This window comes from Pithys albifrons, chromosome 19 (assembly GCF_047495875.1).
Source record: "Pithys albifrons albifrons isolate INPA30051 chromosome 19, PitAlb_v1, whole genome shotgun sequence".
Taxonomy (NCBI): Eukaryota; Metazoa; Chordata; class Aves; order Passeriformes; family Thamnophilidae; genus Pithys; species Pithys albifrons.
Genome location: NC_092476.1, coordinates 1,449,887 through 1,471,685, shown reverse-complemented (window position 1 = coordinate 1,471,685; position 21,799 = coordinate 1,449,887). Strand labels below are relative to the sequence as shown.

The 21,799-nt window shown below is 41.1% G+C and overlaps 1 protein-coding gene across 6 annotated transcripts in view; it reads right to left on the bottom strand.

Moving 5' to 3' along the window:
- The window catches only part of CEP112 (centrosomal protein 112), a 185,118-nt gene that overhangs the window by 135,976 nt on the left and 27,343 nt on the right, over positions 1-21,799 (bottom strand). For all 6 annotated transcript variants that reach the window (XR_011699438.1, XM_071574015.1, XM_071574014.1 and 3 more), the window contains exons 9-17: positions 19,910-19,996; positions 17,674-17,773; positions 16,399-16,517; positions 14,655-14,798; positions 12,021-12,175; positions 11,578-11,707; positions 9,925-10,017; positions 9,085-9,144; positions 6,071-6,150 (exon numbers count right to left, since the gene is read on the bottom strand). Coding sequence is in view for 5 of the 6 variants with exons in the window: in XM_071574015.1 (XP_071430116.1) it covers positions 6,071-6,150; positions 9,085-9,144; positions 9,925-10,017; positions 11,578-11,707; positions 12,021-12,175; positions 14,655-14,798; positions 16,399-16,517; positions 17,674-17,773; positions 19,910-19,996 (968 nt within the window). In the remaining variant the exon portion in view is untranslated. The remainder of the gene's footprint in view (positions 1-6,070; positions 6,151-9,084; positions 9,145-9,924; positions 10,018-11,577; positions 11,708-12,020; positions 12,176-14,654; positions 14,799-16,398; positions 16,518-17,673; positions 17,774-19,909; positions 19,997-21,799) is intronic.

Below are 21,799 nucleotides of genomic sequence, written 5' to 3'. Positions count from 1 at the left end.
CCTTACAGGGGGAAGCAAAACCCACCCCACCAAAACCACACACAGATCTGTTTTGAAGAGAAAAATTGTATCAGAACTCCATCAGCCACATCAGGGTTTAAATCACAGGCTTTTTTCCTCATATTGCAACTGTTGTGACAAGACAACACTCAACATTTTAATAAAAGATAGTGCTGAACACAATAAACATGAGTCCAAACTCCTACCAACGCTCTTGATTGCAACACTTGGAATTAAGGACAATGCCTGCTCATACTTCTTTAATTAGTTCCTGCTTTAAATAGTAATAGCTTTTCCATTCCTTCAAGAATTCCCTCCACACACAAATGCTTCATTTTCAAGGGAAAATGGAATTAACTACAGGAAAACAGCTTAGGCAATTATGCTAAAAATATTAACAACAAGCAATTATTCAGAATGTGGATTCGACTTAGAGGGGCAGGAAAGGGAAAAAAGAAATCAAAAATTAGCTGTGGTTAAAGCCATCACTGCCTGTATTTATTTATCATTGCATTGATGACTCTCAGGCTGCTGTTTTTCTGTGTGCAAAGGCATTTATGATGCACAGCACTACAAGAAGCCCATCCAGGAGTATTTGAAGAAGCAGCTGTTTAAATAAAAGGTTCTCAAAGGATCTGCTACAATCAAATTCTCAAGATCTACTGCAAATCACACCTTTTTTCCAACATCTTATTCCCGTATAATTTTGAAAAGCCCAAATACAACTTCTTTCAAAAATGTTGGGATCCAACAATTGTGCCACTGTAAACTGCAAACAAAATGAAATTATTTTCACTGCTATTTATTCTGCCTCCTTCTGCCATTTATCTTCACATGTTTGTTTTCCCTTGCCTTCATCTGTTTCCCTCCTTATTAGCTCAGCAGCAGAATGTTCAACATTCACTTCTCTCAAATTTCTGTAGCCTCAATTCCTTTACATTGTCCCTTTTCTGATACTGCAAAGAAAAATTCTGTAAACATCATGGGACTTTTCCAAGATATTAGTAATCATAAAGACTAGAGGACCCTTACATACAACTTCTGGTGCTAAAATCTGATGCATTTTTATGTGCTCTGAATAAAGCAAAAAGAGCCCTTCAGATCAAACAAACACAAGCCTTGTCTTTTTAGCAAGTGTGGTATCAAAGCCACTCCCTCAAGGCTTTATAGGGATCAATACCAAGCTTAAAACCACAGGAGAAGCCTGAGAAGAGCTCCAGCTCCATGGATCTTGTGGCAATGTCAGGGAAGGAATGATCCAGAATAACCAAATGACTGACAAACCACACCAGGAGGTGAAAAGGAGCAGCCCTTTGCATAAAGAAATGACTCAGGTTCCAACTCATACCAATAAATATTTCCTTCCCAATATAACATTTTTTCCTGCTTGGTTCAGTAAAACACAAGTGCAAATGCATTTTTGTCAGATACTTTCTATGAGGCAAAAATCTTGTAAATTATTTTCATTTCTGCCTTTTACTGAACACCTACAGGCACCACCTTCACACCAAGTCATGGCTGGAAACCTTTGGGTGTAAAACAGATCCCAAAATACTGTGAAAACTTCAGGTGTGTGTTTGAGAAAGTATTGTGAAAATCTGCTACTACAGAGGAGCACTTTTGCTGGTTTCTGGAAAGTTTAGCCCCTCTTTCTTCCCTAGAAGAATTTTAAACAAGTTCAGACAAGGGGTAGAGAAGACATGGAAAAAAAAAAAAAGAGGTGCTGGTAGTTCCTTATGTAAACAAACAATTTTATGAAGTGACTTGGGATAAAGCAGCTGCTCAGCATTTGCTCTGTGTCATCCCCACTTGCAAAGTGCTCAGACTTGGCTCCACAGACAGGATTTAAAAAAAAGGCAAAGAATGAGAGGGAGAAGGTTGTAGATCCTTGGACTGAAGATGTTGTGCATCCATTCCTTGACCCTGCAGTGTCCAACATCAGCACCTGGACAGGGGGAGTTTCAGTTCATTTCTCCTAATGTGGGGTTTGAAAAATTGTTTCCTTCAATCACACCACAGAACAGAAGAAAAAGAAGTCAGAAAAGCTGCATTTTAGATGCATAAGGAAATGTTCATTTGTGTATGAGACATGAAAAGCAAAGTATTCAATCAGGTGCCATAATTCCCTCCAGCACAAGATCCATCACAACCACCATCCTGAGGAACCAGCATCAAGAAGGGGATTCTGCATTTCCAGGCAGGTCCCAGATGATCACAGCCTCAAACCCCTCAGTATATTTATAATTTAGTCCAAAATCCCTCAGACTCGAGATTGACAAACTTTATAGGTCCATGTGGGTGCAAACTTATTATTCCCCATCCCTGGAAGTGTCCAAGGTCAGGTTGGACAGGGCTTGGAGCAACCTGGGCTGTGGAAGGTGTCCCTGCCCATGGCAGGGTTGACAGATAATCTTTAAGGTCTCTTCCCACCCAATCCATTCTGGGATTCTGTGATGACTCCAGAATGGAAGTGGCAGAACCAAAGCCCTTTCCAGCTGAGCTGGTGTTGTGGCTGCAATTTCAACAAAATGTGAAATATTTCCCTATAGTCTAGGAGACTAAAATAAGAAATAATCTGATACTAAAATATAATCAGAGGCAAAAGAAATGTATTTAAATAAATAAGCATCCAAATTCCACAGACTGAGACACAAGAGATGATGTTGGGGCTGTTCTGAATAACAACACTGTATAAAGGCAGCAAAGCCTTTTCTTTCTTTTCCATAAAATTTCTTCAGCAACAAATGGATACAGATTTTTTTCCTTATTTTTTTTCTGTTTTATTCAACTCAGTTTGGACTGTGACAAATTATATACCTCTTTATTTCCTCCTCCCCTGCTTCATAGAAGAGATAAGAACAGCAGAGGTTGAGTCTATTTGCAGCCCCCTCTCATGACAAGTTTTATGCACCCAAACCACAGGGATTAGAGAAACAACCTTTCCCCCCAAGTAATTACAGAGAAGCTTTTTGAGAAAACTCTGTTCTTACAGAAATGCCATTTAAAGGACATTCTAGAAAACCCCTTGGAGCATTTCTGAGAGTGACTTTTGCTATTAGGCAATGCCTGTGACATGCACTACAGAAGGAAATATGAATTTTCTATCTACAAGTCACCACCAACAGTCAGGAGTGTTAGAGCAATTCTTTTGCAAAAGATTTGGTTTGACAGATACTTCTACCATAAACTTCAGAGGAATTAAAAAAAAGCCTTCCATAAAACTATGTAAACTCTATTTTCTACTGAAACTGTGGCACTTGAAGTGAAAGATCCTTCCAGAACTGTGGATTTTACTATTCCACACGATGCCTCAAACCGCTTTCATTCTGCGTCGGTGTGGACACGTTTGAACAGCACCAGCCCTGTTTGCTGTCACACCACTGGAAAATAATGATGATAATAATGAAACCCCCACTAAAAGACCTGCCCCACTTCCCCTTCCATGTGCCTGCAGCTCAGCAGCTACTCCAGACAGAATCCTGTGGCCATTCCAGAATCAAAGTGCATTCACATCAAAGCATCCCCGAGAAATCGCCCATGCACCTGCTGGGCTGTGCAATTCCACAGGGCACCTTCCTATTGAAGATGCTGAACTTTATTTGCACCCATCTCGTGCAAGACAAGGTTGTTTTCTCAAGATTTACTCTGTCTGCCTTAGCTTGTAGTTGCTTAATTTCATTCTGCAAGTAGTCAAAGAAACTGAGCAATATAAAGCATTTTCACAGCAGATCTTGGATCTGTGAACAATCCAGAGCAGGAGATTGTCAGGAGGACAAAGAGCCAGGAGGAAACCATCCAGTTCTGCCACCAGAAATAGCACTGCTTCTTATCTAGTACTTATATATATATATATGAGCAAATACATGAAAAAAAATCTTAATATTGCCCAGGAACACTGGGGCTAAAATTAATGGCTTGGCTTCCAGAAATCTCTCCCTGCAGGATCAGCATTTCCTCCACCCTGGGCATGTCAGTGTGTCCCCAACACCAACACATCCCTGGCCAGGAATGCACAGAGAGCAGACCCAGAGGTTTGGCACAAGAGTGAAAACCTAAAAGAACCAGCCAGGCAATATATGCTGGGCACCATATTCCTCTAAATACAGTATCTTTAATATTTAGCAGCACAAATCCACCCTGATCAATCTGCCAACTTCTGTCCCATCCAGGCAAAATCACATGTGAAAGCTAATTTTTATTTCTATTCCATTACAAAAGAATTACTTATTAGAATTACTAATTCCATCACTAATCTCAAAACTAACCCCAAACCCCTGCTATAAAACAACCAAAAGAAGAGCAGTAAAGATTTTTATTAAAGAGTAAGCTACCTCCAAAATGAAAACACTTTCCATTTAAACTGGGAGAGTTATATATAGTTTAATATTAGAAATGTCTAAGTAATTTTCAATAGTTTTAATCAAAAAAAATAGAAGCATAACAGAACCAGAGTGTCAGAGGACATGGAAGTGACCGTGGGAAAACATGAGTGGGAGTAGCTCATAGTAGAGGACACACTGAAAAGCAGGAATGGGATTAATCATTTGCTGTGGGGGAAATAGTAAATGATTTTTAACTTGTTGAAGAGTCTCCAGGGCTCATTTTTAACCTGCTGAACAGTCTCCAGGGCTCCCCAATCCCAGGAGCTGATCCAGCCCCAGTTCTGTCAAAGGAGTCACTCACCCCAAGCACAAGGTTGGGACTGGTCTTAATTAGTGGGCCCTAAAACTTCAGTCTCCAAAGCCTCCCTAACTCAAACCTAAACCTAAGCTTAGCCACAGCCTGGGAATAGCTGAAATTCAACCCCAGCACACTCACCCACTCCCAGACACTGCCTGGAGAGTGTTTACTCTGCACTGAGAGCACCCACATGGGGATCCAGCTGGGCAGGCAAATCAGACCTGTCTGATGAACAGAAATAAGTGCAAACTGACACTTTATTTGAAAGATGTGGAAGGAAATTAATGCAACTTCACTATCAACTAATCAGATGGTAAAATACTAAAAGATTAAGTGCAGTTGATAACAATTCAATCTCCCCAAAATTATAAATAATAGTCAGTGTAAAGAATTCCAAGATTAAAAGCTGGAATTTTTATTAATGTCTGTAGTGATTTAAGATAGTCTCTATTTATGCCAAATACCTCAGAGATTATAGAAATAAATACAGGCTCCAGCCCTGTGACTTTTATTGAATTAAAGCACCTTCACTTGCCTCTCTCAGCCTAGATAAGGTACATTGTTAGATTTAACTGAATAGTTTTAGCAAATAACTCCTGGTTTGTCCCAGAATAATCTGTTTCCCCCAGAAATTACTTCAATAACTTTGAATTTGTGGATGAAAAGATGGAAGTTACATTTTACATAATCAAAAATGGAAGCAGCACAACAGGAGCTGATCTTGTCCTGTGAGTCTCTGCTGGGGGTAAACTCTCCCCTGCTCAGAGAACACCCAACTTGGGCATCCTGATTGGATTTTAATGTAGAGGGTTGACAAAAGAAGCTGCTCCAAGAGAGTTAATGGGAAGTGTCTTCTGTTTGCTGCAGGTCCCTTCCCCAAGCCTTGGATCCATGTGAAAAACAAGTATTGGCCCAAGAAAGTGTTGCACCAATGAGGAAAACCCCACATCAGTGTTGTAATTTATGGATAGTACATAAAATATAAAATCACACACATCATATACTAGATCAAGTTAAAATACCATTTAAATAAATACATCTTTCAAATTATCCCTTTCCCCAAAACAGTCCCAAGGAACAAGCCTCTACTTTGGATTATTTACTCACAATGAACCCCCCCTGAACTGAACCCAGAGCCATTTATTGAGAGGGCAAGACCAGTGGCATCAGGAACCCCAACTCCCACCACTTGAAAGGCAACAAATTTGGGAGATTTGGCTCTTGCTTTGCTGTTTCTCCTTTTTCTGATTGATTGGGAACCCTGAGGGTGCAGCTTTACAAGGGGAAGAAAACCCACTCAGACTACAGGAAGGTCATTAGATGAGACAAAGCCTAAGTTTGTTACTGAAAACATCAGGGATGGCTCAACAATTATTCCAGATTCACTTACTTCAAAGTCTCCTCCAGTTTGCAGATTTTCTTTTGAGCTTCCTCTCTTTCTTTATCCAGATCATTCTGAATGACATTAATCTGCCATTTGAAGGAAAACAACCACCACATTTTAGCTCAAACAATGTCATGGTTCAAAACAAATAAATGTTATTTTAAATTCTAAAAAATATTTGCGTATTTCTTTTGCACTGATGTTGAGAACACCCAGAGATTTATAATATTGTGTGAAATGCAAGAGTAGGGGTTACCAGAATGAAGAATGAGAATGTAGTCAATAGAGCTGTTTTTCTTCTCAAAGTGAGTATTATTCTCTACAATAAAGAAATATCAGTAATTACAGAAAAAAAGAAACTAGATTTTCCTTAGATAAGCCCAGAAAAGCACATAGAAATCTGCCTAAAATAGTGCCCTGTATTCTCCAGGGTGCAGGGCTCTTACTTACCAGTTTGAGAACTCCCACAGTGAATCATTTCTGATCAATTCTTACAATAGAAATAGTATCTTACATTTAGCATCCTAAAGAACAATAGCAATAAAACAAGGAGTAGTAATGAAAATGATGATGATGATAATAACAAAACTCAAAAATAGGTACAAAATCTTGGAATTTGGCACCTCCCAGGCAGGGTCCAAACCATGAATTTTCATTATATTTTTTTGTCAAAGGTAGATGAAATATGAGAGTTTGTATTTCTTTAGGATTGCTCAAGGAAAACAGGATTTTTCTCCTTGAGATGGAAAGCACAGGAAATCCCTCACTCACTTGCAGTGATCTGTTCTATTACAAGCTATTAAGTCACTAGAATAAAGAAAAATCTGTTCTAATAAATGTATAGTCCAATGAAACCCCAAATTCAGGGATTCTCTGCTTCAAGCAGCTCCTTGTGGGTGTTCTCTCCAGGTTGGGCTGAACACTCAGTTGGGCTCCAAGAGCCTCCAGAGCCACAGACTGTCCATCAGAGCACAGAAGGAATTGCCAAACCTGGTAAATTCTGTCCATTGAACAGCAGCTCCAGAAAGGCTCTCAGGAATAACCTGTCACTGCTCTTATGCTGAGCTCAGGGTTTGGAAAACAAGCAGGAGATTATTTATACAAAGCAGGTGTTTCCTTGGCTTGTAAAGCCAATCAGTGCAACTGGTTCCTGATCCAGCAGATAAGCACATTTAATCAAACAGTGACACTGAGGGCTCCTGCCTATTATTTGTTTGATGTTTAAGTGTCCTACATCAAAAGCCACTGTAGACTCATAAAGATCATTAGATAATGGGCAGGTTTTTAAGTGAACAGATTGCAGCAGAGACTTCATGATTCCTTTACTTGAAGGCAAGCTTGTTTCAGTATTTTATGGGCCAATCTATCTTGTTTTATGGATTTATATCCATAGATTATTCACATGGTTTTTTTTCTCCTCCTTTCACAAAGATTTAGTTTTGAAAACACAGTTACATCAGAACTTAGGAATAGACAAATTGCCCTAAAGTTTATTCCAAAAATAAAGGTTCTGAATAACAGCCAACAGCTGAATAACAGTTTACTCCAAAAATAAAGGTTCTGCTCCCTTGTTTGCAGTCCCTGGTGTGGGGGCACTGCTGACGTGCTCTCAGCCCATGCCAAGGAGCTTCCCCCAAAAGATCCTCAAACCCCACTCAAGACTCACAGGACAGAAGGGCAACACAGAAGTTTCATAGAGTAGATGTGAGGCATTTGGACTTTGAATCATGGAATATCCTGAGCTGGAAGAACCCACAGGAATCATCCAGTCCAACTCCTGGCCCTGCACAGACACCCCAACAATCCCACCTTGTGCCTGAGAGGATAATCCAAACCCTCCTGCAGCTCTGGCAGCCTTGGGGCTGTGCCCACTGCCCTGGGCAGACTGGTCAGTGCCCACCACCCTCTGGGGGAAGAGCCTTTTCCTAAAATCCAAGCTGAACCTCCCCTGAGCAGCTTCATACCTTACTTGGTGCCTGGAAACACTGAATTTGTGCTGATCTGCAGAGGAAGTGATGTCTGCCAATAAACCAAAGTGATGTACTGCAATAAATCAGTGCCCACTGTACCTCAGTGACCAGAGCATACCCAAATTATGCCAATATATTCTTATTTTGACCTGCAATATTACTCTAATCCTGGATTTTTCTTGAGTTCAACATTCATAAAACCCACAACTTGATTGAAAAATGTAGGCAAGGTTTAAACCAAAGCAGATCTTGCAACAAAAAAGAGTTTGACTTAAGTCAGCAGAAGGGACTAACTCAAACCAAAACCTCCCTACAATTCATGTCCCAAATGCTATTACCAAGTGACAAGTAGCTGGGATCACAATCCCTTATTTTATGTTACAAATTTGCCACATTTGGAAATGACATGTTTGAGACACACACCCTTCCAATTAAAGAGCCATCTAAGCACCCTCTGGCTCAACATGAGCTGCACATAATGTCACTCAAATTGAAGTTGAACTTGAAACCTATTGATGTTTAAAGTCTAAAAGAGCAGCCAGCATTTGCAAAGTGCTTTAAGATGAAGTGGGTTTGATGAGCATTACATTTTTTGCTTTAAGTTTCTGATGTAAAACCAGTGCATGTTGACAATATATAGAGAACACATGGGGAAGGATGGAATAGAGATATATTGGGGGAAAAGAAGGATGGAAGAACATGTGAACACTGACAACAGGCCAAGATTCATTCAGTTCATTATCTTTTCTCTAACAGCAGTAGGCAACAGCTGTCACCAAAAGCACCAAGTAACAGGAGAGGCTTCCAGGGGCAATTCTTTGGGAATGCCTTCCCAGCCTCCATCACTGGGCAGCAGGTTCCTGCAATAAGAGGTGATATCTCTGTACTTAAAGTATTCCTTGAACTTCTCCCATTGTTTTTCCAAACATTGTGAAATGCTTGGATTCCAAAATGTTACTACTTTGAGGGTCTCAGGATTGAGGCCTTTCCCTCCTGTACAGAACACCACAGGAAATGTGCCCAGGGTGGTTGTTCTGCTGCAAACCTTACCCTTTTCTCACACACACGCTCCCAGTGAAGCTTGTCCTGCTGGACCTTGGATTCTTGATCCTGCAAGGCAAGAGACGTGGATTCTAAACCAGCAAATCCCATTTTTCTTCCATTTCAAGGCAATCAAACACACACGTTTGCTATTCTATAGAACAGTCCATAAAAATTAAAAATCTGCTTGATGTCATCATCAAAAAATCCTCTGACATACAAAAAACCTCAACCAACAGCAAATAACAAAACTATCTTGAAAGTCATGATTCATGTTTTCCAAAGAGAAACACCAACTTGTTTTCCTGAGCTATTAAAATGCCACTCTGTACTATATCAACTGTGAAATGAAAGACATTGGAGGAGAAGGAGATGCCAAAACTCCAACAAAACTGATACATGACACAGATGTGGAACTCATTATCCCCCCATTCCTTTAAATGCCTACAGGAAGACAGAATTTTGCACCGAGCTGTTCAGGAGTGACAAAATTAAAAACAATTTTGAAACTTACTTTTAAAATGCTTACAGTTTATGATAAAAAAAAGACATTCATCATTCTTTGACATGTTTCTTGTAACCCACCAACACACATTTCAACTGTTTTGTTTAACATGGGAACTGCAAGGAACAGGCGAAAAATTCCTGTGAAAATTCTGCTCTTGCCTCTTTTAGTCCCACTTTTAAATCAACCTTTAAGCATAAGGTGACACTTTAGATATTTTTATGAATACAGATAAGCAAGCATGTTATATAGAAGTGCATTTTAGTGTGGCTATTGAAACATTTAAATCACCCAAGAAGAGGGAAAAGGGCTGGTCATCCCTGAGTAGGAAAGTCAGGGCTCACCCTCAGCTGTTGCTGCCTCTGATGTTCTGATTCTTGCAGTTGTTGCTTCAGCAGGGCCACACTGAGCTGCAATTCCTCAATCACATCAGATGTCTGCAGGGATTTAACAGGAAAAGGGATTTGGGGGTTGTACTCCTCGTTATTGCTACGGATTCATCTTTGGCATTTTTCAATTTATTTCTCACAGCTGCCCAAAATTGGAAAAAATTACCTACCTGGGGAAAAAAAAACCTGTCTGAGTTTGCAGCTCTGGATACATCAGTTTGGGCCTTGTGGTGAACTTGGAAATGTAAAAAAAACCACCAAAAAAACTCATCCCTAACAGTAAAATACACCTTGACACTACAAATTGATGGAAAGAAAAATACTTTGTAAATTCAATGGAGTAAAGAAACATCAAAGCTCACAGAATTCCAGCAAATAAATGTAAGACCCCACTTGTCTCATGGCTCTAATGATTAATAGATGGCATTTAAAACATGAGCCTCTTCAACAATTATTTAGCTTGAAAATTATATTAAATATATACTAAATACCTATCTGTGCATACTGGGAGACATCAACCTGCCAGATGCTTTCACAGAAACAAACCAGAGGTACCACATTTTGAGTGGAATGCACACTTGCAAAATACAAAAATAATTTCTCAAATATATAAATATTTAGCACAATGTTCAATATTATGAGATCTGCAGGATTGGTTTTTCTCTGGAAAACATATTTTCCCTCATGGAAGCAGCTTTATGAAAACATTAAGTCTTTAAGTGTGTTGAAATCCTGTGGTCTCCAAGATTTTTACAGAACAAACAAAAGCAGGGCATTAATTGTATTTTGTCCTGCTCAGCAGTGGGAATTCCACCTGCATGGACACACACACCAGGATTGTCAGTCAACTTCAGGTGGTTTTTCAGCCAAACTTGGGAATGAAAAATTAAACCCAAAACTTCGTGGAATCATAGAATGGATTGGGTTGGGAAAGACCTCCAAGATCATCAAGTCCAACCCTTGATCCAACCCCACTGTGATCACCAGCCCAGCACTCTGTGCCCTGGGCTGGTGATCACAGTAGGGTTGGATCAAGATGTGGTGGATTCTCACTCAGTGCCACATCCATAGAATCACAGAATGGATTGGGTTGGAAAAGACCTCTGAGATCATCAAGTCCAACCCTTGGGCCAACTCCAGTCCCTTTACCAGATCATGGCACTCAGTGCCACGGCCAAGCTCAGTTGAAAAACCTCCAGGGATGGGGAATCCACCCCCTCTCTGGGCAGCCCATTCCAATCCCTGAGCACTCTTTCTGCAAAGAATTTCTTTCTGCTCTCCAACTTCAATTTCCCCTGGCAGAGCTTGAGCCCATCGTGCCCCCTTGTCCTATTGCTGAGTGCCTGGGAGAAGAGACCAACCCCCACCTGGCCAGACCTTCCCTTCAGGGAGTTTCAGACAGTGCTGAGGTCACCTCTGAGCCTCCTCTTCTCCAGGCTAAACACCCCCAGCTCCCTCAGCCTCTCCCCACAGCACTTGTGCTCCAGTCCCTTCTCCAGCCTCATTGCTCCCCACGAGTAACTCAGAGCTGAACAGCATCATATTGATATTTATATTTATACTGAGGAGACCACTCCAAAAATACCCCCATTGTCCTGCCCCTCCTACCTTGGCTGCAGACAGAGCTTGTTCCTGCTTTAGAACATCTCGATCAACATCGAACTTGCTCTGCAGGCGCTGGAGGTTCTCCCTGTGCTCCTGCATGACACGCTCCTTGTCCTTCTGAAGGGAGTGGAACCTGCAAGGAGCAGCAAACAGAATATGGAAACTGCTTCCATGGTTTGGCATTTTCCCTGCTCAGTATCAGTTTACAGAATGTCTGCTTGTGCCACTGCTCTTCTCACAGAATGTGCTGCTCTTAAATAATGAAAAGTAACACCCTCCTTAGGATGGTCACTTGAGTCAGTCCAGAATGAGTCTGACATCAATTCATACTTTTCCATTAAAATTTTCCAATACCATTCACTGTGTGTTTGGAGCAAAATTAATAATGTTTACTCGTGGAAATTCCATATTCTTAAGTATTCAACCAGCAGCTGTTCTTTAATTACCTCTCTTGGAGCTCCTGAAGTTCTGAACACACAGCCTGGTACTGCTGCTCTGCTTCAATCTTCTCCTGGGACAGCTTTTGATGCAGCAAATGACTGTTCTCAGCCTCAACAGCCAACTGCTGGACACGAGCCTCCAGTTTTAAGATGGTCTCATTCTAAAAGAACAGGTCACGTTGAGCAAACCCAGAATAAAGGAGGGAATAGCCCTGCTGTTATTCAGTAGCCTGGAGCAACAAGGTTCTTTGGTGATCCAGAGGCACAAGGGTTACAACAGCAAAGCTGTCATCAGTCATGACAGTAAATTCTGTGTTAGATATAAAAAATAGCTAAATCTTCAAAACAGGGATGTCTATCCCCCTCTCAAAGACACATCTCCTCCCTTAAGCTAAACAGTAAATGCAACTGATTTCTAAATTGCAAATCTCTTAAAATGGAAAACTGTGATGGATAACAACACACATAAAGCATTTTTAGACCTCCCATTACTCTGATTACAGTGATTTCCTCTCACTAAATCACATCTATTAAAAGCTGTAGCTTTTTTCCTAGAACTTCATCTCCTAATGTAAACAGATTTATAAATGAGCAGGATAAAAACAGGCAGGTAGCACGAGACTGCTCTGCCACTTCCCACTGCTCCCCAGATTTATGGCAACACGCACGGAAATGAGAGAAGAACTCAGGAGGCTGGAGGCAGAAAATAATGCCCAGCTGCCCTGCCAGGATGTGAATACCACAGTTATTTTTATAGTAACAAAGGCCTGAAGATGAGGGAAATGGAACAGAATTTTCACCCACTGTTAAAATAAAATCAAAGCCCAAACATCAGCCACCTGCAGCCACTGCCCCGACGGGCACACAGACAGAAGGTCCACCTGGATGGTCACCTGAGCTCTGCCAATGGCCTTCAGATATTCCATGGACACAGCACAGCAAAATCCTCCATCCATGCCAACCTGCACAGTATGTTGTTCTTTGCTGCCCAGAGAGGGGATGGATTCCCCATCCTTGGAGGTTTTTAACCTGAGCTTGGCCGTGGCACTGAGTGTCATGATCTGGTAAAGGGACTGGAGTTGGCCCAAGGGTTGGACTTGATGATCTCGGAGCTCTTTTCCAACCCAACTGATTCTGTGATTCTATGCTGGGAGTCAGAGGGTTGGTTGGTTTGGGGCTTTGGGGTTTTGTGGTTTTGGTTTGTTTTCTTTGGGGTTTGGATTTTTTTGTTGTTTTTGTTTTGTTTTTTTCTTGTTTGGGGGTTTCTGCCTTTTTTTTTTAAGGTAAAAAAAAAAGTCATTCCTGATATATCACCAAGTATCCCAACTCCTCCCTGGTCCTGGAAGTTCATGCCTGTGCACAAACTCCTCCCTGTGAGCTCTGTGGCATCAGTTCAGTTGTGCAGCCCATCCCTCCCTCTGACAGCACTGGCATTCCTGACAACAAGAAGCTCTGAACAAGGAAACTCTGAAATACCAACCACAAAAAAAAAAAATAAAATCAGGAGACAGAAAGAAAGAGAGAAAAAAAGAAAACTAATTTCCAGTGACAGTCTAGGCTTTCATCTTAAGCCCTGCCTTGAACTCTACCTTGTTTAATTATTAAATCAGAAGCTGCTCAGCAAGATCTGTCTAGTTTTGATGGTGCTTAAATTCAATCTTGCTGACAGACTGTGTCCATTTTTCTCTGTATTTACTGTTACCCATGACATGATCTGAATGTTAATTTTTAAATTCAACATTCATTAATAAAGGAATAAATTTTGTTTGACATTTGTCTTTTCACTCAGTCAATTTTCTTCATGCCTCATCCTGATAAAAAGTACAGGATGCTTTTTTGAGGTTACTTGTTAATTTTTAGCTTTTTGCATCATTTATGAAGCAGGTACAAAATCCACACTATACCTGATGACATGTTTATAATTATTCCAGACAAGAAATGCAATAAATTGGAATAATCAATAGGTAATTTTAAATTCTTTTTATGTGATTTTTAACAAGTATTTGCTCATTTAAAGAGAAGGTGGGTAAGTAAAAAGTTACAAGTATCTATGAAAATAGGAGTGCTATATAAATCCTTTTTTGCAGTCTACAAACCTACAGAAACCTGACTCAAAACCAGTGAGGAATGTTAGAATCAGTCCTTCACTACAAACCTATTTCTGTGTGGATTTAGAATCAGTCCTTCACTACAAACCTATTTCTGTGTGGATTTAGAATCAGTCCTTCACTACAAACCTATTTCTGTGTGGATTTAGAATCAGTCCTTCACTACAAACCTATTTCTGTGTGGATTTAGAATCAGTCCTTCACTACAAACCTATTTCTGTGTATCATTGACTGAAGGGCTGTACTTTGATTAATTTTATCTGGGGGGGAAATCCTTGGTTGGATTGGCTGCCAGCACAGTGTCCTCTCCCAGACAGAATCACTGCATTGCACCATCAAAAACAAGGAATAATTGGGATGGAAGGAACCTTAAAGGTCTCCTCATTCCACCCCCTGCCACAGGCAGGGACACCCTCCACAAGACAAGGTGCTCCAACCTGGCCTTGAGCACTTGCAGAGCTCTTGGCCACAAAGCCATGGGTTGGGAAGTGCAGGAGGCTCCTGCTGCTGGGAGACCTTCCCCCAGACTCACCGTGGAGTGGGTCTGCTGCAGGTACTCCCCCTCCATCCTCAGCAGCCGGTTGTTGGTTTCCTCCACCAGCTCCTGCATGTCCTCCGTGTGCTTCTTCCGCAGGTTGAGCTTCTCCTTCTCCTGCTCAGCCACAGCGTCGTGGAGCTGCAGCAGAGAACAGTGCAAAGCAAGAAATGACCCCCAAAGGGAGCATTTATGATTCTTATATTAATGCAGTGTATAAATAAAGCAAGTGAAAAGCCCAGGTGGTCACATTTCTGTCCTCTAGAACAAAACTAGACCTTTTGTTTACTAAATAGGTCTGCTGTGACTCCACAAAGGGGTAAGAGATGTAAGCAAGTCATTTAGAAGTGTAGAGAGAGCAGAACTTCAGCCACCCAGAATGCTGAAACACATAATTTTGTCACACTCTGTTCTTTTACATATTTAAACTGAACACCAACAACCATTGCATGACATTAATTGATTTCTACTGCACAAACACCAACCCTCTCTCCAGATACCACACTGCCCATTTATCTGCCTTCCAATATGGACCTGGAGAGTCTTGACTATCTACTTGTCTAATAAAAGGATCATTTGTGTCACTATTAATCCTTGATTTATACTCTAAACACCACTGGCCTTTCATTTTAAAGCGGCCTCAAATAGAAATTCTCTCTATACAATAGCAAAAAATAATGTGCCAAATTAGCACAGAGGGCTTGCAATGTATATTAATATATATATATGATCTATTAACAATACATATATTTTTCATAATTTTATATATATATATAATACATATTTCATCAGAATCTGTAGTGACAGGATAAGGGGGAATATCTTCAAACTGACAAAAAGACAAGGTTAGATGGACTATTAGGAAAAAATTCTCCCCTGTGAGGGTGGGCAGGCCCTGGCACAGGTGCCCAGAGAAGCTGTGGCTGCCCCATCCCTGGGAGTGTCCAAGGCCAGGTTGGACAGGGCTTGGAGCAACCTGGGCTGGTGGGAGGTGACTCTGCCCATGGCAAGGGGTGGAACACGATGACCTTTAAGGTCCCTTCCAACCCAAACCAATCTATAAGTAAAACCCATTTAACACTGAAGCCTCCAGGTCTTAAGCAGAAAGGAAAAGAGTTATGATTTATCTCTTAGAAGGCAAGAATTAAACCCAACATCATTTCCAGATTCAGGGCTGAAAAAAAAAACCAAATAACACAGCATTCTTCATCTCTAGAGGGAGGTGGGACTGCCCTTTCTGTGACCCTCCCTCTCCTGGAGGGGAAGCAAGACAAACACTGACAGTGATCTGGACAAAGGTGACGCTGTCTCCCCACAAACAAGCTGATCCCTCTGCTTTGCTGCTGCCTGGAGTTTAACAACAAATAAAAAGACATGGAAGAATTCATGACCCATCACAAAAATAAGAGTTCAAAGGGATCACCGTGGCAGCAGGTAGCAGCAGGTTTACCCAGATTAAAATTCCACCTCAGGTCAAGCAGAAATAAACACTTCCCTAATACATCCAGAGACTTGCCAGGAGGCCAGAGGAGCCCCAGGAACAGGGTGAGCAGCTGGGGGTGTGGCTGTGCAGGCGTCAGCAAAAAAGAGGCTTAATTACTTCCAAACAAAAACTAAAATCAGCCTAAAAAATAGCCCTCAAAGTGACATATTCCTCCTATATATTTCCTGGAGTGACAGAATGTATTAACCACAGGAACACTGCAGGAGGCTGTCCCAGAAAGGAAGTTTTGGTGATTACCCTTTTCTCCCACTCGTTCTTCAGGGAGTCATTGCTCTGCTCACACAACTTCTTCAGCTCCGCAATCTGCTGCTCTTTGGCTTCTCGCACCACTTGGGACTCCCGAACCAGGGTCTGAACTGGGAAAAATGGGCAAACAAAAACCAGTCAAGAGACACCCTGGGGATTCTCAGTGCTGGCAACAATCAGTTCGTGTCAGTTTTCCAACTGACTCGACTTGCTGACGGTTTTTGCCTCTTAAATTCTTCATGCATGTGCTGCTTTAAAATTTAGCACTTTGATTCTGTGCCACTACAATATTCTACTTTGTTTACAGAATATTTCAGAGTGTGTTTTCCTTCCTGAGGCAGTAAACATACATCAGCAAAATTCCTTATAACCTAAAGAAAACAGGCATTTTTAACCTGATTTCATGAGCATCCTTAGGAGAAAAGGTTCTTGTGAAGGTTGAAGGCTCAAGGTATACAAAGAAATTAAGTTCCCCAACTTAAATTGCATCAAGAATTCACAGTCTGATAAACTGAGTGGAAAACAAAGCAGGTACATATTCATTTTTCAGAAGTGACTGAGAATTTCACTGTCTGAGAAAAGTGGGAGCCACTCAAACACAACCTGTTCCAACTAAGAGCAACCACCAACCCACCCAGAGAGAGGCACCAGATCCCGTGTTGGACAAATGACTTTCCCAAGGAGCAGGAAACAATATACATGGAACACTCTCCCTTTCTGCCCATAGATTACCAAACCTCTGTATTGTTTTACACTGTGGTTTAGTCCATAGTGTAAAAGGACTCCAAGGAATTCCAAAAGAAACTAACACTGCAAAACTGCTGACAAGCCCCACTCAGGCCAAGTTTGGTCCCTGTGACATGTTCAAGGCTACTCATGTTTGAAATCTCTTGCCGCAACAGTTTTAAAAATAATCCACTGTGGTTTGATTAGAATGTACTGAATGCATAAAGAAATTAACTTTGAGCCAGAGATCCCAAAAAGTTTGAAACCAGTGGCCAAAATACTTCAGTACCATCAAAGGAACTTTTTTTGGTGACACTCAAAAAACCTGCATCGAATATAAAAGATCACACGCCAAGACTGGGGTTGGAAAGAGCAAACACAACAGGACAAGCCTCTCAGAAGCTAAAGGAAAAAATTAACTCAAGAGCTGTAAATGAAGAAGAAAAGGATGTCTGAAGGAGGAACATGTAAGCTCACAGCCACAGGAGAATGCAGTACAACAGCACCACACAGAAAACCACCACGAGGAGAAAAAATCACCTTTTCTCTCCAGTTTTCTAATCATCTCATCAGCTTCTTTTTGTTTCTGTTTGTAGCTGGACTTCAACAACTCTATTTCACTGTTCTTTCTGTCCAAAATCTGCAGGGAAAATTTAAAATATTTTAACAAAAAGTAATTAAAAAAATCAAAACTACAGGCAGTGCACAAAACAACAGCCCCTGACCCCTGTCAAAGGCACTGCCTTCAACAAGTGCTCAGGTCGAGCAGCACTAAGGGATTAAATCCAAGTCATTCCCACAGCTCCCACTGCCAAGTCTTAAATAAAGGACTGGTTCAGGTAAGTGTAGGCAGAAGTAGATTAAAAAGGAGTTTCATGTTTTAAGATGGGTCTTTTTGTTATCTTTTAAACTGGGCAAACTCGTGTTGAACTTGGAAGTTTCCTGGTGCTACTACAGCAAATACAAACAATTGGTTTCCCTTTTCATGTTTAAGTTGCCTAATACTGTTTAAAAGCATCTGAAATTCTCAGCAGGTTGAAAAAATATTTAAAGAAATTGCTGAACTTGAATCCACTCTTCTGTACTTCACCAACTGGAATTCCTTGCATGGATCCCAAGGACCAGTGGGCTGGAACAGAGCAGGTAGATGAGGTAACCACACCCCTATTTCTGCATATGCTGGGGTTGGAAAAAACAGCTCAAATATTTGCACACTTTGAGATAGTATTTTAATTTAAATTTCGTGTTTAAGATAAAGATTAAAGTCACAGAAATTTTATAGCAGTGCCCCAAATCTCTTATCCAACAGGAGCTTTCATCTTAAAACAATGTGACTCCATCTGCAATAAATGTTTTGTGTCTTCAAAGATTAATACGACACTATTTAACCTTTCCTAAATATCCAACGTTATTAAACTACTTCAAAAGATGGAATTCTAACATGAGTTAGAAAGGGCTGACAACTCCAGGGATGAGAAAGCATTTAAACTATTCCTTTTTCTCCCAAAGCTGTTTCCTTTAGGCTGCCAGCTCTGCTGGCTGGTGCTGCTCGAGGGCTCTGAGAACAGATGAGCCAAACATGCACCTGACCAAATATTAACATCCTTCCAGGGGGCTTTGATGTGGCACTGTTGTGTCAACCAACTTCCTCCCAGGCTCTGACTCAGCCTTGGGGAACAAAGCAGAGGGCCTGAGTAATGCAGAGCCCACGGGGGCTGAGGTGGAGGGTTCCACTCTGGGCTCAGAGCCACTCCAGGGGCACTCAGCACCTCACAGAATCTCCCCCCACCTCTCAAACGTGGCATTCAAAGCAACCACGTGCTCTGGGTCAGCCTTTCTACAGCCTTCCCAGGAGAGGTGCTGTGCAACTCCATGAAGAGAAACACAAGGGCACCCAAAGAAGCAGATTCGGTGTCGTGGCAGTGCTGGAAGAATTAAGAGCCACATCAGGTTTAACAACACAAAACCTTAAATAAAGGGCTGTTTAGTGACCAGACTCTGCTCTAAAATACAGTCTCTAAAGGGAGACAGGAGAACAAACACTACTCCTGTCTGAGCAGGATACTCCTCTTCCCCCAGGCACTCAGCAACAGGACAAGGGGGCACGATGGGCTCAAGCTCTGCCAGGGGAAATTGGAGATCAGAAAAAAATTCTTTGCAGAGAGAGTGCTCAGGGATTGGAATGGGCTGCCCAGAGAGGGGGTGGATTCCCCATCCCTGGAGGTTTTTAACCTGAGCTTGGCCATGGCACTGAGTGCCATGATCTGGTAAAGGGACTGGAGCTGGCCCAAGGGTTGGACTTGATGATCTCACAGGTCTTTTCCAACCCAATCTATTCCATGATATGTGATACTCTTGTGGATTTTCCTACTGTTACATTTTGCATTAAAAAATTAGGTTTTTTTGTTCACATTTTTTTAATACCAGTGCTTTCTCTCTAAAAATCATGAGTTTGGGATTCCATCAGCACATGAAGCCACAGAAGTTGGGGACAATAAGTTTAGGCTGGTAAAGTAGATTCTCCTGCTCCAACAAACAGAGCACCTCATTTTCATTTGTGTTCTACCAATGTTTTCCCCTTCCTAAGTTCATGTTACCACAGAATATTCTACATTCCTGTGAGTTTGTGCAAACTGTTACCTACAGCCTGGCTTTCCATGAGCATTAATGGCAATTGTGGAGAAGCTGAAGAACAACTGCTAATTATTGCTGATAGTCATACCCTCTGGTATTGTTCAATAGGCTGGTTTTGGAGGAACACACAAACACTTCTCACCTTTTGAACATCAGCATCATGTTTCTGCTGCAACCTCAGCTTCTCTTCATGGAATTTACCTTCTGCTATTTTCATTTTCCTTTCCAGCTTTAAAAACAAAACAGAATAGAATAGGATAAATTGCATTGGTGATTTTTTCATAACTTTGTATTTATTAATTTATGTCTTTAAAAAGGCAATGGAAAGTCACTAACAAAAAATTGCTGGAAAAAAAAATCTAAATTTGTTTTCTCAATATTTTCATGTCTATTTGATAAAACTCCTCCAAAAGATGCTTTAGGCAACAATGCCAACCTAAAATAGTTATTTAGAAAATTAATTTGTGTTTTACTTGGCAATAAACACAACTGCTGCTGCCCAGAAGATGCTCTCATCCTTAACTGAAACAAACACTCAAGAACCAAACTTCTGATATTTCTGTTAATATCCCAACCTTGGTCAACTCACTTCCATTCTTCAGGCAGGTGTTACATTTATACAAAGAATGTCCTTCAGCCCAGATGCATGTTTGGTTTTGTTAGATTTCTATTATTCACATTATAAACACATTTCCTTTCAAAGGTGACTCATAATGGGATTAAGGCCTGGATTGCTCAAATACATTTCCTGTCCTGTTTGTCTGTTCAAAGCAGCACTCGAGCCCCTCAGACACAATAACACAGCAACAATTCTAACTCAGCCTGAGCTTCCACCTCTGAAGTATTTTTAAAGCTCTTGCATGTTTTCACAAGGACAGGTATGACAGGAATTTGGTGTTTCTCAGTTTCCTAAAAACCAAAAGTGACACCTTGAGTTCAGAGTCAGGCTGTTCCACTTCTATATTTAATCATTTCTACTGTTCAGAAGGCAAAGGGGACACAAAAGCTTCCCCAATGCTCCTATAACTGTAGAAAGGGGGGACCAAAACCCCTGGCCTGAAGTACCAACACCCCCAGCAGATGACTAAGTGATCTTTGGCCAACTTTGTGTCCTCTGGGATGTTCTCAGAGGCCCTGGAGCTCCCTCAGCTCAGAGCTGGACTGGACTCCCCCCAGCACCAGCTCATCTCAGCTCTCACACTTGTCTTTAGCTCAGCCAAGAACCTGCCTTGGAATGCCCCCAACTGACCAACTCCACAGGAGCCATTCCTTTGACTGATCAAAAGTTGTCATTCAAACATGAATCCTGATCTGACACAACACAGTGCAAATTAGTATTTTTTTGTATGACTCATCTCTGTTATAGATTTGTTTATTGTGACTTGAAAACATCCCTATGTTACGGTGAATGGAAAACATGAGCTGCAAAAATCCAAGTCTATTCAAAAACACAAAATGCTGCTTTGTAAACAGAGAAGATTCTTCAAGAACTGGAAAGAGAAGAAAGACCAGCAATTCCTTCCATTCCTTGACTCGTGCCCAATGTAAAGAACTGCTTTTTACACCACAGATAAGGCCACCTGTCTCCCCACTATTTGTACACAGCCTTATGCAAATTAATGGGGGGAAAAGCCAGATTGACAATTAATCCAGAGAAAATAAATCATATTCTCAGCTGTCAGCCATCTCTTTTATCACCCCAAAATAAGGATCGTGATAAAAATGCATGTTCTATTCATGAAATCTGTGCATATGTATATATGAAAAGAAATATATGCATATATCACTGCAACAAAGTGACATTAGAGAAGAAAATCTTGGTACCAGGTGATGAATAAGTGTTGATTTAATAAAAAACCCACAGTAATCCACTTCCAGACAGACAGCTTGTGAACATTCCATAAATAAATATGAAGGTCTTGTAAAAACACAAATACTAGAAACTAAACATGAAAGAGACTCCAATCCACTTGAATTATATTAAAAGCTTATGAATTACTGAGCCCCTGCCCTCCCCCAGCTCCCAAATCCA